This window comes from Candoia aspera, chromosome 2 (assembly GCF_035149785.1).
Source record: "Candoia aspera isolate rCanAsp1 chromosome 2, rCanAsp1.hap2, whole genome shotgun sequence".
Lineage (NCBI taxonomy): Eukaryota > Metazoa > Chordata > Lepidosauria > Squamata > Boidae > Candoia > Candoia aspera.
The window spans coordinates 203,650,287-203,676,195 of NC_086154.1; the positions used below are offsets into that span (position 1 = coordinate 203,650,287).

General features: G+C 38.1%; 1 protein-coding gene across 6 annotated transcripts in view; it reads right to left on the minus strand.

The window, feature by feature from the left end:
• CDC14B (cell division cycle 14B) overlaps positions 1 to 25,909 on the minus strand; it is a 305,941-nt gene that overhangs the window by 228,196 nt on the left and 51,836 nt on the right. For 2 of the 6 annotated variants that reach the window (XR_010067325.1, XR_010067327.1), the window contains exons 8-15: positions 24,690 to 24,777; positions 24,060 to 24,290; positions 23,245 to 23,383; positions 21,608 to 21,761; positions 21,073 to 21,170; positions 14,749 to 14,865; positions 6,856 to 6,912; positions 1,961 to 6,591 (exon numbers count right to left, since the gene is read on the minus strand). Coding sequence is in view for 2 of the 6 variants with exons in the window: in XM_063295221.1 (XP_063151291.1) it covers positions 6,552 to 6,591; positions 6,856 to 6,912; positions 14,749 to 14,865; positions 21,073 to 21,170; positions 21,608 to 21,761; positions 23,245 to 23,383; positions 24,060 to 24,290; positions 24,690 to 24,777 (924 nt within the window). In the remaining 4 variants the exon portion in view is untranslated. Of the gene's footprint in view, positions 1 to 242; positions 6,592 to 6,855; positions 6,913 to 14,748; positions 14,866 to 20,104; positions 20,244 to 21,072; positions 21,171 to 21,607; positions 21,762 to 23,244; positions 23,384 to 24,059; positions 24,291 to 24,689; positions 24,778 to 25,909 lie in introns of those variants that run through there. The other 4 variants (XM_063295221.1, XR_010067326.1, XR_010067328.1 and 1 more) reach the window with 4 other exon arrangements.

A 25,909-nucleotide genomic window follows, 5' to 3' on the forward strand; every position in this document is an offset into this window, starting at 1 on the left:
GCTATATAAGGAGTTAAATTACAGAAAGAATGCACAGTAGGACCCTCTGGCAACTTCTTAAAGTAGCTGTGTATTTTCCTGGGATTGCACAGCTGACTAATAATTCATCGAAAAGACAGCAGCTTTTGGTTTAAGGAGCTGCTGAAGGGCGTTATCTGTGCACCCATGTATAAGCTGAAGCACCTTCTTTCCTTTGAATCAGATGCACAACAGCCCCCAATTAAGTATTTTCCACATTTGGGTAGTCTCATATGAGCAATAAATTTTATTTGCACATGTGTCTCTTACAAGTTAGTCCAGATTTATATAATCCAATTACACTGATGAAAAATACATACTATCAAATTAAAATTTAAACACAGTGTCAAGTTTACCCCTGAAATACATTAACAAAATAATTTGATCTGAGCAGTATTGATTATACCACAGTTTGAACGAATTATTTGTACAAGTTTTGAAGACGATACATACAAAACCTAAAAACTCGTAACTGGGACCTACAAGTAGTAACTCTGAAAGCTTTATTTTAAGCTTTTCCACAGCTTGGCTGTCAATATAGCAATGAGTATTTGGGTATAATTTTATTTTAAATTGATGGAAAATAAATTGTGCTAACCAGCATGGAATCACAATAGTTCCATGTAAGTGTGTAAATGAGCCTTTCAGACTATTGGTTTTGCTTATCCATTACAAAGAAAGTTTAAGAACTGGGAGCCTTCTTTGGTTTACAAGCCTAAAAAAAATTATATCTTTTGACTACTAAAACACCTAAATACTGAATATTTTCCTGGCCTGATACTAGTACTGTTTCTAGTACCTGGAACTAAATCTAAAAAAGGTGGTGTAATGTATTTAACTTACACCTTGCCCTTTCTACCAAAAAAACGAGTTTGTTGGGAGTGCTGGTTTTTCAGTGGTAGACTGGCTCAACATGACTGTGACCATTTAAGAATGGCTTTGCATGGTCGATTTGTGTATATATTATTAATAACTCAATCAGTGGTTCCATATTCAAGAAATCTTAGTTCTCGTATCTAAAATAGCAGATGTTGCAATTCTGTGCACGCGCAACAAGTAACTACTGTTGGTATTAGTGTAGCTTCTGGGCCAAAATAGCTAAGGTAAATTTATAGATTTCCTCCATGCTAATCAGGGCATTCTGAACTGCTTGACACTTAATGTAACCAAGATTGAGGGAGGTAGAAACAAGTGGTATGTATACATACACTCCCAAGTAACAACTATATTCTATGAAGAACCTTTTAATCTTAATCTAAGGTTAAAACATAACCCTATCAAGAATAAGCTGGTAAATGGCACTTAACAAATTCACAAATCTCTGGCAACTGAAATAACATTTTGTATACTGGCTATAAATTAGCATGGTTTTATGAGATGGCTAGAAATGACTGAGGTTACAGAATTAGGAATGGGTATTGCATAAACAGAAGCAGTAACTGTTTATTAAGAGGGAGATTTAGTGAATAATTGAGGTAACAGTTTAAGTGATCCTTTTGTCCTTCATGATACAGAAATAAGTGGGGGAAGTAGTTTATCAACACTAATGAAAGTGACAGCCATCTCAGTTAATGTATCAAACGTCTATTTGAACGTTAGTCCATCAGGCACACAAATTAAAATAATGTGATAAATACTTTGACTCTTATTGCCTGAATTAGGATGCAGGCCAAATATAAAATGGGATCTCAAATGTTGAACAATGAGGCTGATTTGATTGTTCCAAATACATAGTACATAGATGGGAGCTATTTTTAGGAAAGTGTGGCTGAAAAACCTATTATTTTGAGGTTCTGTTAGAACAAATTTTAATTTAGCTGATTTGAAATCACTTCATCTCGAAAAGTCTCTTGCAAATACAGGAAACATTCTAAAGCAGGGTATATTTATTAAGATTTGAAGTCCATATCTGTATTGTTAGTTAAAATAGCATGAACAGTACAGAAATATCTCTGACGCAACAAAATCCATACCAAGCTTGATCCTGGACCATTTCTTGTAAAGTATAGGTTACATTTTATAAAACTGACCAAAATCAATTGTTACGAAGAGTGTGTGTGAGCAAGTCCTTCAGTAACCATGTGGCATTCATGGTGGATAAAGTAGAACAGAAGATTAAACCAATCTAAAACTGCTCATGTATTCCAATAAATATAAGTGAAGAACTCTTGTCTACAATGCAACTGCTGTTAAGTAAATGGTGAACTATTTAACTGAATGGCAAAGAAGCTCCTGTGTAAGCAACCTAAATCTTTAAAAATAAACACCAAATATTAAAGATGTAATTTCGTAGGAGAATGTCTGCACAGAATGATCTATAGTAAATTTCCTTATTAAAAAGTGTCATGACTAATATTGGTTTGTGTTGTATTCTTCTTAAAAAATTAGCAATGAAGACAAAGAAAGAAATGACTACAACCCATTAAAAATTACGACAAAAGAGTTCATAGTGAGATTTCAGGTTTACCTGAATTCCAAAACTCTATGCAGTTTGTAATACAACACACTTATTTCAGGGGGCATTAGGCAATAACAGCCAACCAGTTTCCAAAATTAAGGAAGAAAACGTAATGGGATTGTATAGTCTAAGACACTGAAATGAATCAGGAAAATTTCTGCCACACTAATACATTCTTCGAACAACCAAAACAATGCCTATATACATGGACTTTATCAGATGAAGTACATAGAAATCAATTGGACTAAGTTACTGGTACAAGGTGGTGGAAGAGCTGAGTGATAACAGCAAAGTCATGGCCAGTGGCTGACTATGGAACTGATAACAAACATCTCATATATAAGTTCCAAGTCAAGCTAAAGTGAAAGAAAACCAACCAGTTTCCATAACATGATCTCGAGCATACACCTGCCATTTTCAAGAACATCAGGAATTGCTTTGAAGCTCTGAACCTCATTGATAGGGAACCAGAGGAATTGTGGAATGAAATTAAGAAGCTGTTAAGGATGAATGTGAAAAGAGACTGCCAAAAGTCAAGAAACAGAAGAAACCAAACTGGGTGTCCGAACAAATGGCAGAAGCTGCCAAGAGAAAAGAAGCTAAAGCCCAGAAAGATAAAGGTCTCAGGAAGGACCTTAATAAATTTCAGAGAGCTGTTAGACAAGAAGCAATATTAAGACAATATCTGTAAAGATACTGAAGATGGACAGAGACAAGAAAAAACAAGGAAAAGTCTTCCAAAAGATCTCTGAACTCAACAGGAGGTTCCAACCTCAAACTGGTATGCTAAAAGATGCCAATGGACAGATAGTAACTGATAGAAACAGGATCAAAGAAAACTGGAAGTAGTATACTGAAATTCTATACAGTAGTAATGTCAATATTCATGGTACTTTAGAAAACATTCCCTATTTATGAAAACCTCTAGTACTAGAAGATGAAGTTAGATCAGCATTCCAGTCATTTACCAAGTTGGAAGGCTACTAGAATTGATAGAATATCTATAGAAATAAGGCAAGCAATAGAATCAATCAAGATTCTAAACAAACTATGCCAGCAAATCTGGAGAATGACATACTGGGCAACAGATTGGATAATGGCAGTCTACATACCAACACCAAAGAAGACTTACCATAGCATGCAAACCTATCATACAATATTGTTGATTTCATATGGAAGCAAATAATGCTTAGGATCTTCCAACACAGATTACAGCCCTACATGGAAAGAGAAATGCCAGATGTTGAAGCGGATTTTACAAAAATCTGAGGACCAAGAGACATTATTGCTAATACCTTCTAGTTAATTGAGAAAATTGAAGAATATCAAAAAGAAGTCAATATACATTTCATTGATTATAAAAAGTCTTTCAATTGTGTCAACCATATTAAACTGGAATGGCCTTAGAAAATGGGGAATCCCAGAATATCTCATTGTGCGAAACCTATACACAGGATAGGAAACCACAGTGCAAAAGAACATGGTAAAACTGTCTGGTTCCAGGTTGATAAAGGAGTGAGACAAGGCTGTAAACTCTCTCCTCATTTATTCAACCCACATGTTGGATATACATTAAGGGAGGTTGGATTGGAAGAAGATGAGTGTGGTTTTAAAACTGGAGGAAGAAACATCAATAACGTGTACTGTGCTGAAAACGTAAATGAACTGTGAACTCTAATAATGAAAGTCAATGAGCACAGTGAAAAAATGGGACTAATATTAAAAGAAGATCAAACTAATGACAACAGATGGAATGATCAGTCTTAAAACTGACAATGAAGATAGTCAATGAAACGGTGGATAGCTTCTGTTTTTTAGGATCAACTATCAATAGTAAAGGAACCAACAGTCAAGACATTAACCACAAACTAGCACTTGGTAGGGTAGCAGTGAAGGCATTATGAAAAATATTCAGATGACATTATGTGTCTATACCTACAAAGATCAGATCATGTAGGCTGTGATATTCTATGAAAGCAGAAGTTGGACTTCGAAGAAACAGGATAAAAAGAGTACTGTCACTTGTGAATTTTGGTGCTGGAAGACTCCTGAGAATATCATAGATAACCAAGAAAACAAATAAATGGATCATAGAGCAAATCAATCCAGAATTCTTATTTGAAGCATAAGTGACTACAGTCAAATCATCATTATTTTGGACACATTATGTGAAGATTTTGTCCTCTTGAGAAGTTTATAATGCTGGGGAAAGAGAAAAGAAGGACAATCAGCAAGGTAGATAGACTCAATTACAATGGCAACAAGTGCATCAATACAAGATCTGAAGAGCCAGGTTGGGGACAGATCATCCTGGAGGAGGTCTCTTGTGTAGCTGCTAAGATTCAGTAAAAGACTTGCTGGTAGGAATCTATTAAAGTAGTTGTAAGGATCAACATGGCTAGTCAAAACTAAAACATGGCCTAGTTCTCTTTAGTGCTAGGGCTATGTGACTGTTTTTTAAAATCCATATTCCTAAAATTTAACAATATTCCTACAAGGCAGCTGTTCAAGACAGAATCTAAATGTTCTTACCTGCTCTTATTGGTCTGAGTAGTTACAGATATTTTGGGCTTCAGGTCCAGCAAGCATTTTCTGAATTTTTATTTTTTTACATAGTTCTTTACTAAAGGAACTACAGCAAAGCCTCTATACCAGGGATGGCCAACTTTTATCCCTCCAGATATTGGACAGCAATTCTTACCTTCACTCATGCTGGCTAGGGCTAACAGGAGTCACAACACAACATCAGGAGGACCTGCATTATCCACAACTAGCAAAATTTTCCTTGGGTAAATAGGTGTTTCCCCAGACTGGAAAGAGCATAATTGCAAAGGTGCAGAGAAGCACTTGATAACTCCTGAACAACTCCTGAAGTCTAAATGGGACAAGAGAATTGTTACAACTATTCTTGCTTAGTTTCTGAGGATTAAGAATGATAATAATTATAGTCCACAATGCTTTCTATAGATTTCAGTACAGATCTGCTGCCTCTTCTGCACTGAAAGCTAAGTAAGTAATTGTAAGTTCATAATTTTACTGAATTTGACATGGTAGACATAGAGAAATGGCAAATGGAACTCCTTTCCCTATCCAACATATCGACATGTCATTGGAATCAAAACACTGATATGCCACATACTTTGCATACGAAGAACACTGACTCAATCCCCAATTTCTGCAGACAAAGCTAAAATGAATGTCTGAATATTAGCAGAACCACTACCATGCAATATTTAATGCTAGGAAAAGATGGTGTCTGAGAACAGGATCTCAGGGCAAGGGGAGATGATTTGCAAGCAGAGCTAGCATTGCTTTTAATAAGAATGGGATAAATATGTAAGTACATAGAGGGGATCTGAAAAGCCGTACTTTGCTAGTGTATTTTGTCCAATTATTATTTGTAGCAGCTGTACAATAGGTTTTAATTCACTAGTAGCTTAACAGTTAAGACTGTGGTATTAAAACGGCACATATTCGTTGCAATTCTTCCCAGCTATTCCTGTTAATTAAAAGTAGTAAGTAACACTTTAGGCAGTGGTATAATTTGCAAAACTAGGAACTAAATCTATGAAAATAAAGCACTCTTTGGTGGATAGTAATTTAGAAATACATGATAAAAATCCTAATACAATTAGGATAGTAAATGTATGCAAAGAGCAATCATATTACTGGGGGGTGAAGGGAAGATGAGGACACCTTCCCAATTTCTCCATTTTCATCATAAGAGAAAACCACTTTGGGATGAAAATTTATAGACCAAACACATAATATGTGCACCCCCCAATCACTTCTTTATATTGGACCGAAGATTAAATGATTGCCATCACATTTTGTCCCTAAGCATTGTACAAAAAAAAAGTTCTCTTGATAAAAGAGATATTTAGACAAAAGGCTAAAATTTACAGGCCATTATTAAAGCAGTAAAAAAATCATTGTTGTAGTGACAATAAATTAACACTCTTGTACAAGAGTTAAAATAGACCACTTTTTAAAAGAAAAAAAAATCAATCTTCAATGTTTTAATTGAAAACAATGTCCCTTTTTTCCTCTCTGCATTCTCTTGAATTCTCATTGTTCAACGCAGCACGCTTCTGGTCCTTGGGTTAGGGGCAGCGCTGAAATGATAAAGAGGTTTATGGGGAAAGATTCGTAAGATGTATATATAAATGCCAATTAGAAATGAACAATTTAGACATCATAATAACCAGTTAAAACTAAGCCAGCAAATAAACCAAAAAGTCATTAGAGGAGGGATGGGGTGATTCAAAGGCTAAACTTCTGAAAATAATACAACCTCGACAGTAAAGGTCTGCCACTCAGATTACATTATTGGAAAACAAGCTCAGATTCATAAAGAGAAAGCAGTGGGATCAAGGTACCATAAGCGTATTTGTTGTAAAGCATCCCTTTTCCTTCTTTCCCTCTGAGGCATCAGACTGTGGGAAAAGTAGAAAAAAAGTAAAGAAAAAAATTGCTTTAAGTGTTAGGATTAAATAGATGATGCTCCGTCACTTCATTCAGCTTCCAATTTAAATCTGGTAGTCAAGTGCAACTGACAGAGTTAGAAGCAAGTGGTGGCCTTCGAAAGGCAAATAAAAATTTAAAAATACCTTTTTTAAACTGTTATTTTTAAAATACTAAAATAAATGAAATACAGCTCTTACTATTTAAATAATAGGGTAACACTTACTGTGTTTTTGCTCCTATTCGTCAAGTCTCTCTTAAATTCCATCCTCTCTCCACTCATCGTGTCAACATAATATCTCGTTCCCTAAAGTGCTAACTGAAGCAACAAGGGATGACTCTTTCATTTGTAGTATAGGATTCCAGCCAATTTCAAGAGAAAGAGGGGAGGGAGTTACTTAAGTACTCTTGAAAATTCTGTTCCATGAGCTTAAGATCCCATTTTTAGAACCGGCTGATGCATCTATATGCCTCTGAGGGCTTCATCTTATATTCGTACTACTTGTGAGCAATCCCCATGCAGCAGTCATATCTCTAAAGCATGTTGCTACATTAATCTGCCCCCAATGGATGAGACAATCTCTAAGTTGATATCAACCAAACTATCTTATCGTAACACAGCATTTCCCTTTCAACGAGTGAGCTTTTCTTTTAAGCATCAATAAACATTCAAGATTATCCATGAATAAACTCATAAATTAGTTTGGGTAGGAGAAGACAACTATCTCCTTTGAAGAAATGCACCAAGTTTTTCTAGGGACTTTAGTGTTCACAGTTGCATGACACAGCACAAATCAATAATACACGGAATGTCTGTATGACTGTACTCATTCAGTGCCTATTTATGTTTCCATGCTTTATCTCATTTTTAACTGCATTTATCTGCTTTATGGAAATCTATTTGAATAACTTCAGAATGTCTGGATACCTTGGTTAATTGAAGCAAATATTTGTAGCTCAGGGTTGAACTGTGGAGTCCTTGGTGCTCTCTGAGCCTTGTTGTTTTCTTGCAGACATTTCATTGCCAGACTAGGCAATGTCAGTGTGAAAAGGGAGTGGGCCTTGCTCTCTGTTTATATACTGTGGTTTGTCCAGCTTGTGTTGGTGGAGGTGGAGAGAACAACACCTCCACCAACACAAGCTGGACAAACCATGGTATATAAACGGAGAGCAAGGCTCACTCCCTCTTCGCACTGCAGATGTTGCCTAGTCTGGCAATGAAACATCTGCAAGAAGAAAACAAGGCTCAGAGAGCACCAAGGACTCCACCTTGGTTAATTATAGCTTTTTGGACCAATATGATACAAACACACACATTTATAATATATACATTCTATACTATATGCTATGCATTCCATACTATATACAATAGTATACATTCTATACTATATACAATGCTATAGCATATACATGCTATACAATACTACATTCAGGAAGTTCAAGAATACTTCAAGTTTTAAGATGAGGAGTGCTATTTTTTTCTCCTTTCTAGACAGAAAGAAATGGTATTCTTCAGTTTTAAATTCCAGAGACAGAATGAGAAACAGAAAAAAAGAATACTAGTGTTACATAAATAACAGAAGCTTCAAAAGAATAATTAATTTTCAACTATTTCCCAAATACGAAGTTACTTGCTTCTTGTGCTAATTCTCAATTTCTTTATATCTAAAATAGTGTTCTGTAAGCCCATTTTAAATCATGGTTGACAGATTAATTACCGTTTACTCGATTTGGGCATCTCCAGGTAAACTACTGCTAGAAAAAATGTGGCAATGTGTAAGTTTGCAATATGTTCCTAATTGGACAAACCAGAGGTAAAGCACACAATCAAGTCAACTGCTACTCTCCGCTACATCTTCCTCTGCTAAGGCTGGAGGCAACTGTTCTCAGCATCTCAGTGGAGAAAGTTGTTTTCTCTGTAATGGAGTCGGCTGAAATGGTCACACAGAAGAAAAGCATCCGATATAGGAAAGTCTGGGGTGATTCCTATCTTCCTCCTGCAGAGAGCTTTGCCTATTCAGAAACAGTCTGGCAGTGCTGAGGGGAAGACCTTTGCACTCCTAAAAGAAGCGTTAGGAAGCCAGAGCTGCCTATTTTCAACCAGCTGTCTGCTAGGAGTCCTTCTTCTCTCCAGACATGATCGTTCACACTAATTTCTGCTGGGAACTTTTTCTATGAGGGTCCTCATTCAAGATCCTGCAAACCAAATGAGCCAGAGGTCCCATCTCTTTTCCAGGCCCTAGCTGAAATGCAGTGCCGCAGAAGACCGTAGCATACAACATCAGTTCTGACTTATTTGATATGGCAGACCTACATACAAAAGTGTATACAGAGAAATCTAACAATTAACTTTTGCTACCTTCTTATTATATGATTTTTTTTCCAGACCTGGGAAGCAAAAGCAAACAGAATTTGGAAATTCACCACAATAATATGCTTAAATCCAAAATTCACTTTACTCTCCAAACCATCTGTTGGGTGATTCATCATGTTCTAAAGTAGGTTAAGTCATATAGCATTGGAATGTTCTTTCAAAGTAGCTGCAAAGGTGTGCTGTTCAATGTATACTAGCTAGCATTTTCTCATATACTGACCAGAATTCATACATCTACAGACAGAAGTATAAAAGACGAGCCGTTGCCCAGAATGTAGGCATATGAATTTATGCCACATGATATCTACTGATAAACAATTAAAGGATATAAGAAAGAAAAATTTAATAATCATGAACAGCCTGCTCCCTCACCATTTGCTGTTAAGCAACCAGTTGCATTTTGGTCAAGTCTATATAAAAACTTGCTATAGATTGTAGCTGATGCAAGGCTAGTCAGATTTCCAAATGCACAGGATCCACTTTATTTATTTATTTACAATCGTTTTACACTGCCGAATTTGTAAGAATCCTGATGGTTTATGAACAATATAAATCCATAAAATCATAAACACCTAAAAAAAAAACACCTCTCTTCTCTAAAAAAGCTTCTGGAAAATACCTGTAACTTTCCTTTGAGACTGAAAAGCAGCACAAGTCTTTCAGCAGAAGGAGTGGGGAATCTTCTACCAAAAATGGCTGTGATTCCTTGCACTGACTGAAGTTGACACTGATAGGGTTTTTTGATTAATATAGTTGCAATTATATGTGAGGAAAGCTTATAAAACTGTAAGCACACATTTCAATCAGACTCCCTCAAGCGTGCAGTTATTTAGCTATGAATGCTATGTTTGCACGCCGCCCAGAGTCATGTTATGTGAGATGGGCGGCCACATAAACAAACAAACAAACAAACAAATCTATCTTCTGTTTAAAAGAAATCAGTACTATGACACTAGCATATTAGGCTGATGAAAGGTAAGGCATTTTATGTCTTTGAAGAAGTTACCAAATGCAGAGGACCAATTTCTTCCACAACAATGGTAACCTAATTTTTTTCTATCCCTGGTACCTTAAATCCAAAGAATATAGTTATAGCTGAAGATGAGATGCTGCAGTGGGATGTTTAGTCCACATGCTGGATTAGTTAGCCAATTTTCCATTACATGAAAACTATCACATTTGGAACCAATTAGGATATAAACCTACTGGAAACACTCAAAAAGAAGAATGTATGTATACAGTGCAACTCGCATGATGTATCTGAAGCAGTCCAAGGGGAAAAAATGGAGGTTAACAAAAGCAACCAGCATGGCAAATTTAGTGTAGATTGAAAATAAAAAAGAGCACATATACTGTAAAACAGAAAGAGGGCCAAGACACAAAAGTGTATCACAGATAGGAAGCCTAGACCTGTAGAGATGCTGTCAGCAATCAAAAGCTCAGGATGGACTGAGGTTAGCAATGGATGCTAAGAACAACAAAAGGGTTTTTTTTTGGTAGGTTCAAAATAAAAGTATCTTTGTTCAACAAGGAAGGCAAAACATTAGCACATATGGTAACAATAATGTAAAAAAACAGCTTTTTTACTCTTATTTTGCTGTAGTCTTCAACAACAGCAAAGTAACTTTTCATTCTATCAGGAAACTGTGAACATTTAAATCTCCAGGACCACATGAATTGCACCCTGGCTCCTGAAAGAACTACCTGATGGTCTGGCTGGGTCCTTATGTATTATCTCTGATAAATTTTGGACAAATAAAATGCCAGATGACTGGAAATGGGCAAACGTCCCTATCTTCATAAAGAGTAAGAGAAAGATTCAACCAACCACAAACCAGTGAGTCTGATATTGACACCTGGGAAGGTACTTAATTAAAAAAATAGATCTGTAACCATTTTCAAAACAATATGTTAATTACCAGAAGTCAGGATCTTCTCATTTTTAAAAATCTTTAATAGATTGTGGGAATGCTGTAGATATTATATACCTGTACTTCAGCAAAGCATTTGATGAAGTACCCCATGCCATGCTGTGCATGACAAGAATTAACCAGATACTCAACTGGCTCAAAAATTGTACTCAGTAAAGGCTTCTCACTGGTTCTGCATCAAATAAGTGGGGCACCATAAACTTCAGTATTTTCACTAATTATTTGGATGAAGAGGTGGATAGAATGCTTATCAAGTTTGCAGATGATACAAAATTGAGTGTGATGTCTAATACCCTAGAAGATGGGGTATTAAAATCTGAGAATATTTTTTTGAGAAAAGAACTAGTTAGAGAAAATTGCTGAAGATAACAGACTGAAATTTAATAGTGCAAGAAAATGAATATGTGCTAGCAGTGGCTCCATAATTATTCTATTCTATTCTGTTATGGTTAAAATACTGGGTCCAATTTTGGGCACCACACTTTAAGGGTTCAGTGGAATTGGAAAAGGTTCAAAGAAAGACAGTGAAGATCACCAGGAGACTAGAAATAAAGTCCTGTGAAGAATTATTGAAAGAGCTGGGTATGTATAACCTTCAGAAAGGACAACTGAGAGCGATACTATAGCACTCTTCAAATATCTGAAGGTTATCATAAGATCAAAGCCTGTTTTTTTTTGCTCCACAGTGCAAAAGATGGAACAATGGATTTAAGTTCAAGGAGATAAAAATTCCTAACAGTAAAAGCAGTTCAGCTGCAGAACAAGTTATCAAGAGATGATGGGCTCCCTTTCATTGGATGTGTAACTACATAATCTGCCTGGGATACTTTCATTTGGATCCCTGCACTGAGCAGGAGGTTGGACTTGATGGATTAAATACCCTCTTCCAACTTCATTATTTTATAATTCGACAAGTTTCAGCAAAAAGTGTGAGAACTGAAGGTTCTGTGTAGTTGAGATGTATTAAGTCATGATGGAAATGGAACAAATATTAAAGTGCAAAGAATTCTACATATTGGTGCATCAATGGTAACAGGAAAAGCATTCAGAGAGCTTACTAGAAATGTCAGAATGAACAATGAATCCCTGACAACCTTCTGATTAAGTAGCAAATGATCTATGATAATGGATCATGGATCATGAATTCAAAATGCCTAGTTAGGCAAGATTTTGTGAAACACTAACAAATTCCATGAACATAGGCATATTTACCAAACCTATCTTTGTTTGGTGACTGAGAAATTTGCTGTCTTAGCACCACTGGAAGTACTACCCAAGTGAAGTAATAGCATTAAAAGGCTTTCTCACTTAGTATTTCAAATGAAGAAATTAAACCTTTGTTTAGGAAAGGTCAACCTCGCTTTGGAATTACATCATGGGTAGTGGGATACAAATCCAGACTACTAAAAATCTCTTCTGCAATGATACCTTTCAAAATGTCTGATCAATAATTGTATTTACGTACTTATTAAATATGTGTGTGAATGCTGATGTATTTTCTAACCTTGAATATTATCTATTATCTCTATCCATCCTTTAAATTATCTGTTATCTTTGTCCTTTAAATTAATTAGCAGCCAGTCCAATAACTCTTTCTGATTCTTTGCCATGCATGAACTTTTAGGTGGCTGAAGAAATAAAGAGGCTGAATTAAAGCCTTTTGGTCCGCAGAACCACCAGGAAGGCAAAGATCCTTCTCTACCTGAACCACTTTTTCCTAAAATTTTGCTTCAGAGGGCCAAGAGATGCTCTGTACAGGTAGTCCTTGACTTACAATGGCAACTGGGACCGGAATTTCCATCGCTAAGCGATGTGGTTGTAATGTGTGACTGCATTGCTAAGCAATGGCAATCCCTGCAGTCCTGGTTGCCGTCGTTAACTGAACCCCACCGTCATTAGGTGAGGCAACTTTCTGCCAGCTCCCCACAATCAAAGCAGTGGGGAAGCCAGCAGGAAGTTGCAAGTCCCAGGCCCACAGGCTGCTGGATGGGGGAGGGAGTGAGGGAGTGCCCAGGGGTGGGCCGGGAAGGGTGCACGACGGTGTGAAGGATAGTCAGGGATGGTGTGTGAGAGGCATGGTGTGGTCAGGGAGGGTGTGAGGGGGTGTGCGAGTTGGGAAGTGTGCATGAGAGGCATGGGTTGGGTTGGGTGGATGAGGGTGTGCAAGTGGTTGGTGCAGTGCGAGCACAGAGGGGCTGGGGAAGGCTGCATGGGTGGGGTAGATTTATCTTAGCAACTTGCAACCTTCCCTGCTGGCTTCCCCACTGACTTTCTGGCAAAGCCGGTAGGGAAGGTTGCAAATGGCAATCACATGATCGCGGGGTGCTGCAACCAGTTTTGTGAATCAGCCGCCAAGCACCCAGATTGTGATCACATGACCACAGGGATGTTGGGACAGCCGGAACTCCGAGGACCGGTCGTAACTACCATTTGTTCAGTACCATCTTAACTTGGAACGGTTGCTGAACGAATGATCATAGACTGAGGACTACCCGAATTGTATTTAGGGAAGAAGCGAAATGCCACTGCAGAGACTCATCTATGCAATGTAGGATTTTGCCATTAATTTATTAATTATTGACAAACTGAATTGTCAATTTAGGTTTGCATAAATTTTCATACAGGCAAAAAAAGAATTAGAAAGGAAAAAAACACACATACAGTCTACAGTATTTTAGATGCCTACGTTCCAGCTTTGGAAGAAACATTCTGTTTTCTACTTGGCACAGAACAGAATGCTTCTTCTAATAAAGTGCTGCAATATCTGAGCAGAAGGTCCAAAAGTGGTGCCTGCTGAGAGAAAGGCATCTACCATCAGTAGGGGTTTTTTCACCTACCTCTATTCTCAAAAACTCTTGAGCATGGTGAAAGACTGAACTCCTTTTGCATGAACAGTTTACTAACAAAGCACTGGAAGTAGCTCTTTGTAAGAAATTGTGTTATTACAGTCATTCAAAATGTTCAACTAAAAATACACATACTTCTCCTGATTAGTCAATCTAATCTAATCTAATCTAATCTAATCTAATCTAATCTAGTCTAGTCTAGTCTAGTCTAATCTAATCTAATCAGATTAGATTTCATTCTCTAAACTGTTCCTTGGAAGAATATTTTCTAACACTTTTTTATTAGACCTGCTTTTGTAAGGATGATAAACTACAAATTTCACAAAACTTTCGCAACTTTTGAGAAAATAAATTCCAAATTAATTTTAGATTGTTCAGATATTCATTCAGTCTTCCAATCATATGCAAAGACTATGATGAACTGATTCAGATGTAACATTAAACCATGATTTAGTTTTGCATTCATATCAGCAATCTTATGCCTGCATATTACTTCTCTGTGCCTACCATGAAATGTGTAAGGTTGTGGTTCCTTTTTACTAGTCTAAATTATGGCTTAGCACCACAGCCCAAAATTTTAAATGAATCATTTAAAAAGTGTAAAAATTCAGCCTTCATTAATCGACAGTGTCTGGAATTCAGGACAGTAATTCTCACCTTTTAAAACTGCTTTTTCTTGCAGTAGACCTGGTAGTTCTTTTAGTAAGGCCTGTACTGTCAGAAATGCTAGGTTCAGACTGTTTACTTTTCTGAACACTGGATTGCAGAATTACTCTGAAAAGAGTGGGGAAAAAGATATTACATCAAACAAGTTAAAAACATGTAATGCACAATAAGTTTGATATGCTATATGGGTTTCCACAAACATATCTAAAAATTAGCATATTGTGAACAGATTTATTTGATCTTTATGGTTTCTTTTTAAGCCTTTTATAGCTTTCAGTGAAAGCATTAGTATTTCCAACTTTTTTTTGGTTTAAGGGCTTCTGAGAGAGAGAAATAAGTTTTTTAATGTATCAAAAAGAGTTATAGAAGATCAAGAATCAGCTATATGCACACCTGTATACCCCTCATCTAGACTGATGAGTGGAAAAAACCCTAAGATTCTTCGTGGTGTGCCAGAAGACAAATGCATCAACACACACTCATTACATATTTCACAGAAAGCAACATGAGTTGGTGTGCTGTACTCTTGAAAGTTGTAAGCTATGAGGGTAGTGTTTCTACTAAACTTTTCCCAAAAAATTCCCCTCTGCCCCCCCAAATATCATTGGGTAATTAACAAAGAAATGTTTGCATCATCTGAAATCTGGAATGAGAAGTATTCTGTAGAAAAATTAAATACTTGTAAAAGTTTCCATCCACCATACATCACCAGTTGACATATAACAAATTAACTGTGAATGTCCAGACAAAAGGCACTATGATTTCCCTAGTTTTCACAGTTCATGGGAGTAGAATCACAAACTCAATAATCCCACAGGCAGATGGAACAGTAGCAGTTACTGATGACTTCCCCTCCCACTTGCAGCCTGCTACGCACCCCAAAATTTGCCTCAAAAATGTGCAAAAGGGTGCTGGGGCTGCAGGTATAATTGGCAAAAAATCATCATTTTTTTTCTTCCCATAATGGAAGCACCACTGAATCTTGATTCTTTCTGCTAATGTGAAGATTCCCCCCCCCCATTTTCAGAATGTCCATTCTGAATGTAACCCAGCCTATCCAACATTGGAACCTTCCATATGTGTTGACTGAAGCTCCTGGAATTCTCCAGCCAGCATGCCCACTGCTGAGAATTCTGGAATCTGAAGACCACACACCCAGAGGCATCAAGTTGGAGGAAGGCTGGTCTAACTTACTATTCAGTGAAACAACTCTTTTAGAAGAAGGGCATTGCTACCTTCTATCCCATTATCTTATTTTATGTTATCTTCAACTTGAGAAGCAGGAAGAACCTTCTTCATTTTTTCCAACCACAAGAAAGGAATGGTAAGAAAACCCTCTCATCAGCATATCTTACCAAATTAATTTCCTTCACTCCTTGACTGTATATGCTCACTATACCATCCCCTTTTATTCAAGACACTTCAGAATATTTTACTGTGGAAAGGTGTTTCATGGGAACAATTTATGGGAACAATTAAATAGGTAGAAAGCAAGAATCTCTTCAGAAAAAAAAATCCAGATGAATGGAGGACAGCTAGTTTTAGATTAAAAAAGAAAAGCTTCATGCTTATTTCTATTGGTATATATTTATTTAATTTCTAGGTCCTGATAATCACTTCAAATGTAGGGAAAATCTATCTGAACTTACTACTTAAAAAACATCAATCAGATTTCAGTACAAACCTCCCTCCGCAAAGTAACAAAAATCACATTTGGAAGGGAAATTGGAGATGGTTTTCTTCCAACAATAAAGTACAGTATTTCATCCCCCACATTCTGTTAGTTTTCAGATGAGCAATATCTACTGCATGACTATCACTGTAACGGAAATTGCGAAGAATAGTTTAATGAGTAAACGACTCATCCTCTTAATAACATGCGTCACCATCCAATAATTGATTTCACTGAGCTGGAGTGAATACTTTATTATTGTTATAGTCAAGAACGAAAAATGGAATTATTCATCCCCAGGAACCTTGATGTCACAAGTGTTTCAAGCACCTTATGGCTGATACATCTATGGCAATATATACAGTAAAAATGTCACATATTTTGCAATTTTTAAAGTAAAAATACAGAGTGTGCTATCTTTCAGTAATAATTCAAATAAAATGATGGGCAGTTTTCTCAAGCTAAGTATGATCTTGTTCTGAATTAGAGCATATGATCACTTAGATCACAAAAAGAGAGGAGTTCAGAGGAGTTCAAATACTACAACAAAACACAAGCTGGTCAACACAAGATTCTGATTCTAGCACAAGTATAGAAAAATGTGAAATATTCCAAAGAATCACTAGGAGGCACAATGTCCTATGCCTAACGTAATCCAAATAATTATACTGTTCTGTTAACCATATTTCATTAGCATCCAAATTAGAGCCAAGAAGAAACAATGTTAAGATAGAAAGATAGATTGTTCGTAACAGCTGTGGCTCCTGTGTCCCACTGAGTAGCTGAGAAATTAATGTCAGGAAATTTAAGCTATAAGATCACCTGCAGCAGGCACTGTAGGAGGAGGAAAGGGTATAAACGTATCTATGACAGCAACGTATGAGCGTGTAAGGGAGTTGGAAATGTGTGCAGAACAGAAGAGGCTGGAAATATATTAATGGAGAAAAACAGGTTCAGGGCCAAGAATGAGCAGCTGTGTATTTGATGGCTAACAGAATCTAGAAATATTCTAATACTAGATAATGTTGCACTGTCCTGAACAGAGTTGGCTGGCAATTTGGGAATTCTCCCGGATTCACAGCTCCTGCTGAAACAGCATGTGGAGACTTTGGGTAGCAGATTCTTTGTTCTATTGCACCTTGTGCATTAAATGCAGCCATTTCTAGATCAGGACATTTTGTACACAGTCACTTAATCATCTTGCAGATGGGCTACTGCAATTCCCCCTGCATGGGCTGTCTCTGAAGATCATTCCAGAAACTTCAACTGGTACAGCATGCAGCTGCCTGTGTAGTTGTGGGTGCATCAAAATTTGTCCATGTGATACCACTACTTCAGCAGCTCCAATGCCTGCCAATTAGCTTTCATGTGCAACTCAAGATGCTGGTTGTAACCTTTAAAACCCTTTGTGGCTCGGACCTGGATGCCTATGAGACCATCTTCTCTGGATTAAATCTGTTCATTCAATGAAATCACGTAATAAGGGCTTTCTGAAGGTCCCTTCTTTGAGGGATGCTGCTGACCTTGGGGATGAGCCTTCTTGGTGATGACCCCTTCTTTTTTAGAACAGCTTACCCTGGATATCTGGTCCTCCTCCACCATACTAGGCTTCCAAAAGGCTGTAAAGACCTGGATCTTTGGGAAGGTATTTGGTAATGTGGAGATTTTGCCTAACACCATGGGATGGCATTTTACCTGCTGTTTTGAGGGGTGTTTATACATTTGATTATTTTTAAATTTTTTAACATTTGCTGTGGTGGTTTGTAAACTTCTTACATCCTATGGGAATTTAGCAGCACAGAAACCTGAGTGAGTGAGTGAGTCAATAAATATCAATAGGCTTCTGGCCTTGACCCCTCACTCAGTATTCTATATGGCCTCAAGACTGAAAAGACTGCCCACTGATGGCCTAGAATAGCAGCAATCTAAACAATGTTTACCTTTTTCATTAATTTAATTACTTTGCCTATAGCCAAATACAGGTAGTTCTCAACCTACGACTTTTTGGTCAGCAACCATTCCAACTTATGACGATGTTGAACAAATGTGGTTACAGCCAGTCCTCGGAGTTCTGGCTGTCCCAGCACCCCCACAGTCACATGATCGTGATATGGGTGCTTGGCAACCCATTCGCACTTATGACCGGTTGTCAAGTACCCCATGATCACGTGACTGCCATTTGCAACCTTCGCTGCTGGCTTCCCCAGAGAGTTAATGGGGAAGCCGCCAGGGAAGATTGCAAGTTGCTGGGGTAAGTCCCCCCCTCCTGCGCACCCTCCCCCCAGCCCCTCTGAGCTCGTGACGGCCACTCACACAATCCCATGCACCCTCCCCAACCCACACCTGCTGCACATCCTCCCTGACCCACGCTGTGCTTCTTGCACACCCCCACACATACTCCCCACCCGGCACCTCTCGTGCACTCATCCTGCCCTGCGCAGCACCTCTTGTGCACCCTCCCTGACCCATGCCATACTTCTCGCACACTCCCTCGCAACCTCACACCCTCCCCGACCCGTGTGGTGCCTCTCACGCACCCTCCCCACACAGCACCTCTTGTGCACCCTCTTTGGTCCTCCCCCACACCCCTGTGCACCCTGTTGCTTCCTCCCCCACCTGGCAGCAGCCACTTACCTGCCTGCAGGCCTGGAACTTGCAACTTCCTGCCAGCTTCCCCACTGACTTTGGTGTGGGAACACAGCATGAAGTTGCCTCACCTAACGACTATGGGATTTGATTAACAACTGCAACTAGGATGGCAAGGATTGCCATTGCTAAGCAACGCAGTCGCACTTTATGATCACATCACTTAGCAATGGAAATTCTGATCCCAATTGCCATCATAAATTGACAACTACCTGTACTATGTTTACTAACTGGAATGCTCCCATTACTTCAAAGTATTCATGGGGATGGGGGAGTAGGGGAAGTGAAAGAACATACACCCACTCTTTGTTTAGCAACTACCCTGATTAGCAACCATTTGCAAATATGACGGTAATAAAAAATTCATTTTCTGACCAATGTGCACATTTATGACCAAATTTCACGTGCCTGACAACAACGCATGCCAGAGTGAAAGTAACACTGCATAGCTGCACAAGAGAACTTTATCTGAATGAGACAGCAACCAGTGATCTTCACCCATGTTCACTTAGTGACCATTTTGCTTAACAACCTGGTCATTGGAAAGGAACTTGGTCACTAAACGAGGAGTGAGTGTATAACAGAACTTTAGCACTGAATGCCTAGCTTAAGTGCTTACTTGTCTATAGCTCTTCACTCTTATGGAGTGAAAATATAAATGTAAAATACAAGCAAGTCAGCACGTCCAACCTCAAAGGGTTCGAGAAAGAGACTAAATTCCTTTCACATGCTGAAAAAGGAAGCACTCCTGCCATATATTCAACATAGCACCACACATAAAGGTTTTCTGCACAAAATGTCTGGACTGGCACACAGACAAGAAGAGACTTCCATCTCAGAGGAAAATTCTAAGACAGATAAAACATCCTTTGTACTATATCCCCTTTTGCTTGTAAAAGTAGCTAGAGAAGTTAAATGAACGGGGTGGGTGGGGGGGGAGATGGCAATAAAAGCTAAATGCAATGCGTTTATGAATAAGGCAAGAAAATGAGCTACTGAAGAGAATGTAATAGGGACACTTACACAGTGGCTCTCCCAAGGGAGGTTCTGATGGACCTACGTTCTTAAACCATCTAGACAGAATAGCAGGTTGGGAAGAAGGGAGCCACACACAATCCACCAGATGACAATGCTACTCAGAGCAGAGGCCAGTATAGCTAGGAGACATCTAAAAAGGAGCGAGGGTGGGGAGGAAGAGATGAACATGAAGTCAAAGGGGGTGGGGAAATCAAGAATTTTGCAGATGAGTGGTACATTTCAGCCAGTTGCAATTTAAAAAGAAAATAAATGTCTATTAATTTTCTGCTCATTGAGCAAAGGCCAGCTGTTTTTAAGACGCACCTTTGCAATGATTCCGCAACTCATTTTCACCTTAAAGAATGAATTAATTCTAGACTAATTCAAGTACTATTTAAAGAAAATGCACAAAAACAATCTTGAATACAAAATGACCTACCAGTATGACATGCACTCTTGGTGGATTAACAGATTAAATCTGTTTTACGTATATTAAGATGTACACGCAAAATGTAGCACTGAGGAAACTGCTGTTTTTCAATATTCAAGTACCTATGTTAAAAGCATGACATTTTTAACCAGTTATGCTTCTTTTTCTAACCATAAAAAAGCACACTTACAATACAGCACAACCCATCCCAGCACAAGGTCTTGTACTGGCAACCGCTTCCTAAACAAAGATCGCTAGAAAGAAGGTTGTTACGACCAAAATGATGAGTCTGACCTTTCATCTAGGAGTCTTTTTCAATACTATTGACACTGATAATGACATAGAAAAAAGCTTTGAGATGTTGGTGTAAGGTCATGTGTACCTCTTAGTGACAGACAAAAGAACTGATGATAACAAAATGAAATAACGAGGAGGCTCGTGATTCAATTGCAAGGAATTAGAATGAGCTTTTTGAAGTAACATGGAACATAATCAAACCAAACTTCGAAAAAAGTGTTTGTACTTACAAAATAAAAAAAAATTAACTTACGTTAGCGGAACTGAATATGCTTTTGCCTGCCTTTTACTTTTAAGGGCACGGAGCTTGTCCCCTTGTGTTACTGTGTGTGTTCCTTCTTCATCACTGTACTGTAAATAAATAGTAAGCCATTGAAATTATTTATAACAAATCTTCCAAGTCTTACTATTGTAGAATCATATTTAGCACAGTACCCGATAGGAATGGATGGTTTTACCCAGCGTCAACAGATCTTACAAAAGTGTCCTGAGCATTTTATTTTAATTTTTGCTAATGTGGCTGTCAAATCAGTAGGACAAAAGGTAAACCTGAGCAGCAGAAAAGAGGCAGTTTGGCAAAAAGTACTATTATGCCCATACTTCCCTCGCAGAATGTCCTTTCCAACAGGCTCATCTGTTCATTATTTTCTCTATTCTTGGAATGCTTAACAGGAACAGAAATATGGAACAGCATACAAATGAATCCAACCACTCTTGCTTTTATTATACCCACATTTTTTAAAAAAACAGTCCTAAGACTTCCAACAGCACACCATGCGGATGATTACCGGTTCGGAATCTTTTCTGCTGGCTTTCTGATTTTTTGAATCATTAATTGAAATGTCATCTACTCCTGAAAGGATTTTTGTAACTGCAAGCTTTTGAGTCTTCTTCAGCTTTGAACGGAAAATATCACCTTCCAGCCAAAGTTCTGACTGTTTCCTATAATCGAGAGAAACTGAGTTAGAAACCAGCTAATTTTAATTTATGACCATATTTATAATTCAAATCCAGTCGTTTCAGTATGGGACATTAATAGTCGCATGGGCACGGATATAACATCAGTTCTAGTTCTAGCATTGTATGTTTCCTGGAAATCATACGATGCCTCTGTTGGGTTGCATACAACTATTCCTGTCTTCCATCCGGAGAAGGGCTTTCGCTTTAACAGAAGTGTCTGCTAATGGAGAAGGCCATGACTGTCACTCATCCTCCTTCCCCAACATAGCTCTTGGTACTTCTTCCAAGATTTTAAGCTATTGGGACAGTACGAGAGGCAGCCTGGTGGGATGCAGAGAGGCTCAACAAAAACCACCTTCATCCCTAATCGGAAGCATGGCTGTTTTGGGTAAAAAGATCTACCAGGAAAGACAAAGGCACACCTAATGAAACTTGCAATTTTGAAAACACATGCTAAATTTTATTTCCATCACGCATTAATGGAATGGCTTTCAAAGGGAACAGGTTTGGTGAGCACAACTGACCATTTGGAATGACATACTTGCAACTATAGATATAATTTAGGCTAACATACTGACTAAGCCATGAACTTGTTATACATGCTTTGCTGATTAAACCATAATGTCCTTTCTCCCATCGTGCTAAGTTATAAATCATGATTTAGAAAACACAATGACTGGATTCCTGTAACTTGTTATGCCACAAATACACAAACAACATTATGGGTTAATATGATATGTGAACCCAGCATGCTTAACCTAATAAGGTAAGACACATTCAGCCACCGAATAGAGACATAGGTAATTCTGACTAAAAGTGGCAACTGCAGGTTGTTTATAATGCTGTGTCTCATTCCATTCAGATCTTAAAGTGATAAGAATGTTCAATGTCCCTAAAAAGCAAACAGTTAGTAACTGTCTACCTGGTTATATTGTTCAAACATACAAACACATACAACAATATGTATAATATATACAGGTCGTCCTTGTTTAGCGACCATTTGCAGTTATGACAGTGATGAAAAAGTAACTGACCAATCCTCACATTTACAACCTTCACAGGTCTGTAAAGCCAAGGGAAGCTGAAGTAAGCACAGTTGCGTTTTCACTCAGCAACTGCTTCACTTAATGACCAACTATGGCCACTAAACAAGGACTACCTGTATGTGGGTACACAAACACCTACTTATTATGTATATGTGTTTGTGTGTGTGTTTGTATATATGTATGAAAATAGGATAACTATTATAAATTTAAGTGGAGCTACAGCCTAGGGTAGCTTTCTTTAAACCTAGAACTTTCCAGATACGATGGACTGTAATTCCCATCATCAATGGCAAGGCTAGACAACATATCTAGAGGACAAACAGGTTAGAGAAGTTCAGCTTGGATACAGCAAACAATTACTAGATTTAACACTTAATTATCCCAATATTACATACATACATATTTAAATGTTTACGTACTCCAACAAGAAGTGTTGCTGAGTTCCAATCACAGAGCCAGGTCTACAAATTCTAATCCAGGCAATAGTTTCAGCAGCAGTCATCCTGTAATGCTTCATAATATAACAGGCTATAAGTGTACCAGTTCTGCCAAGTCCAGCTGTATAAAAACACAAGGAAATTTACTTTTATTTGGGCCTTAATAAGGAGGTCTTCAATTAAAAGTTTTAAGGAACGTCAACCACAAAAACTGTTTTTCAAAAAGCTAAGGGGCTTTAATTTGCTATTAGGGAAAAAAAAAACTAGAATCTTAGGCTAATTCAAGATGACAAAAACAATATGCAACCACTGGGAACTTTCAAAGATTTTCATAAGCAGTATCCTGGATCTATTCTACATTATCACTCCTTTATGCAAATAAGTTGGGTTGAAAATACTTGGAGCAATCACATGCAATCCACTGGAAGATTAGGCTTTTAATAGAACGTATTATTAACATTTTATAACCTGTGCCTCAAGCGTATTAGATTAGCATGCTTCCCTACAGATAATGGCAAAGACAGGGTCATTAGATTTCTAGCAAGAGGCCACAGTAGTTGTAGGCTAAGACAGAATAACCTCTTATATTCTAAGAATGAGAAAAAAGTATCCTCTACTATAAGTAATTTCAGCTTTTTGGGTGAAATTATCTAATTTGATCAAGCCAATTAAAAATACATCCTGAGGCAGTATTCAGTTAGCCAAGTCTGATGAGATTGACACTGGTTGGTAAGACAAGTTATGAACACAGTTATAAACAGTGAGACATTAATGACCTGAAATCCTCACTTTTATACCTTTGCAATGAACTGCTATAGCACCTTCAGCATTCTCACAAATATTCAGAAACGCTTTGATGATAGTATCATTAGGTATACTTCCATCAGCAAAGAAGAGATCATAATGGTCAAACCCTGCGTCTTTAAATCTTCTAGAATCATACATCTTCTTATTCAGGCGGATTATAGTGGTAACATTATGTCTTCTGAAGTACGGAAAATAGGCCTCAGGAGCATGATGTGGATACCCTTAAAGGAAAAAAACAAATGCAGAAAATTATATCAGGGTTTCTCAACCAGGGTTCTGTGGGACCCTAGGGTTCCGCAAAAGGTCACTAGGGGTTCCCTGGGAGATCAGAATTTATTAAAAAAATTATTTCAGATGTGGGCAACTTCACATTAAAGAGGTAAGTTTCATTCTTTATTTTTAGTCTAAGAATACTGTCAATACATATCTACAGGTCTACACATGAAATGAATATAATAATTTTGTAATTTCTGGCCTATATTTAAGCCTGAATGTGCAGGGGTTCCCTGAGGCCTGAAAAATATTTCAAGGGTTCTTTCAGGGTCAAAAGGTTTAGAAAGGCTGCTGTATACAGTAGTTTCCTATGGTACATCATAAAGCCCTTTGTCATTCAAACGTACCATTTTCAATTCTACTTCTTGAGTGAGGTCCGCTGAAGGCAATTATTTTTTTGGGTATTATCCAGTTGAAGTCTCCATTTTCTGCCCTCTGTTAAGAAAACAACACAACTTTTCACTTTATTTCTGACATATTTTTAGCATTAGATTGTATTTGTTTTGGTGAACAAAGCGAAGTTGATAAGAAATGCTAATATAAAGGTTTTGCAGAATGTAAGAATATGTCATGTTCACTGTTTCAAGGTATTTTAAACTTCGTAACGTTTCCCATGCCATGGCGCTGATACGTGTTTCTGTATGGGAGGGAGCTGCTGTGAAACCTTGTACCAAGCTCTGTATGTGGAATCAGGGGAATGGAATGTGTTTGGGTTATTCTGTCTGTTCAAGGACTTTTCCCACAGACCATCAGGAACCGTTAGGAGCACCTGGGATTGTGGATTTGAGAAGATTCTAAGGGGGAGGGATTTCGTTTTCACCTAGGGTTTTTAGTTTGGATTTGCCCGCGCTTTTAGCATTCTCAGCTTTCTTTGTGATCCTGCATGCTGTTCTTTAATAAATCAGATATCCTTAAACTTCTGCCTGTGAGTCTGATAATGTTTTAGAATAGGCAATCATTACATAAAGCTGAGAATCCCAAATTTGTACCGTTAGCAACCTACCAAGATTAATTTCTTGTGAGGGAATATAGTTAACAATGGCTGAGTTAAAATCCACGACCGGCGGACTTGAGGAGCCAACTAGTTTGATGCCCGAGTTGACGGTCAAGATTGGAGAACTAGATGTCACTATAGAACCGTCGAAATCTCGAGACTCTTTGAAGGAGGATTCAGACTCCGAATCCGATTCGGAAAAATCTGATAATGGGGGGGAGGCAAAGCTGCTGCCACCAGCCGAATCGCTCATCGAATTGATCACCTTGGATGAGGTAGGGGACCCACAACCAAGGACATCAGGAATGTCCTGGAAGTATCGGTTCCCACTGACCCCCGACAAGGAATCCACCACAGTGTCGACTGAAGGAAATCAGCCACCCGATGGAGAAGGGACTCTCAGACCCCTGAGAGGCTACGAGTGATGGAGGCAAAGATGGAATCGATAGAGTACTTGTTAAAAAACTTTTTGATGACAATGGAGATGAGGAGGAGATCCCAGCCTTCCACAACCATTCCCCATTCTCCCATCTAGACCGGCAGTGGAGTGGGGCCGGAGACGTTTCCGGGACG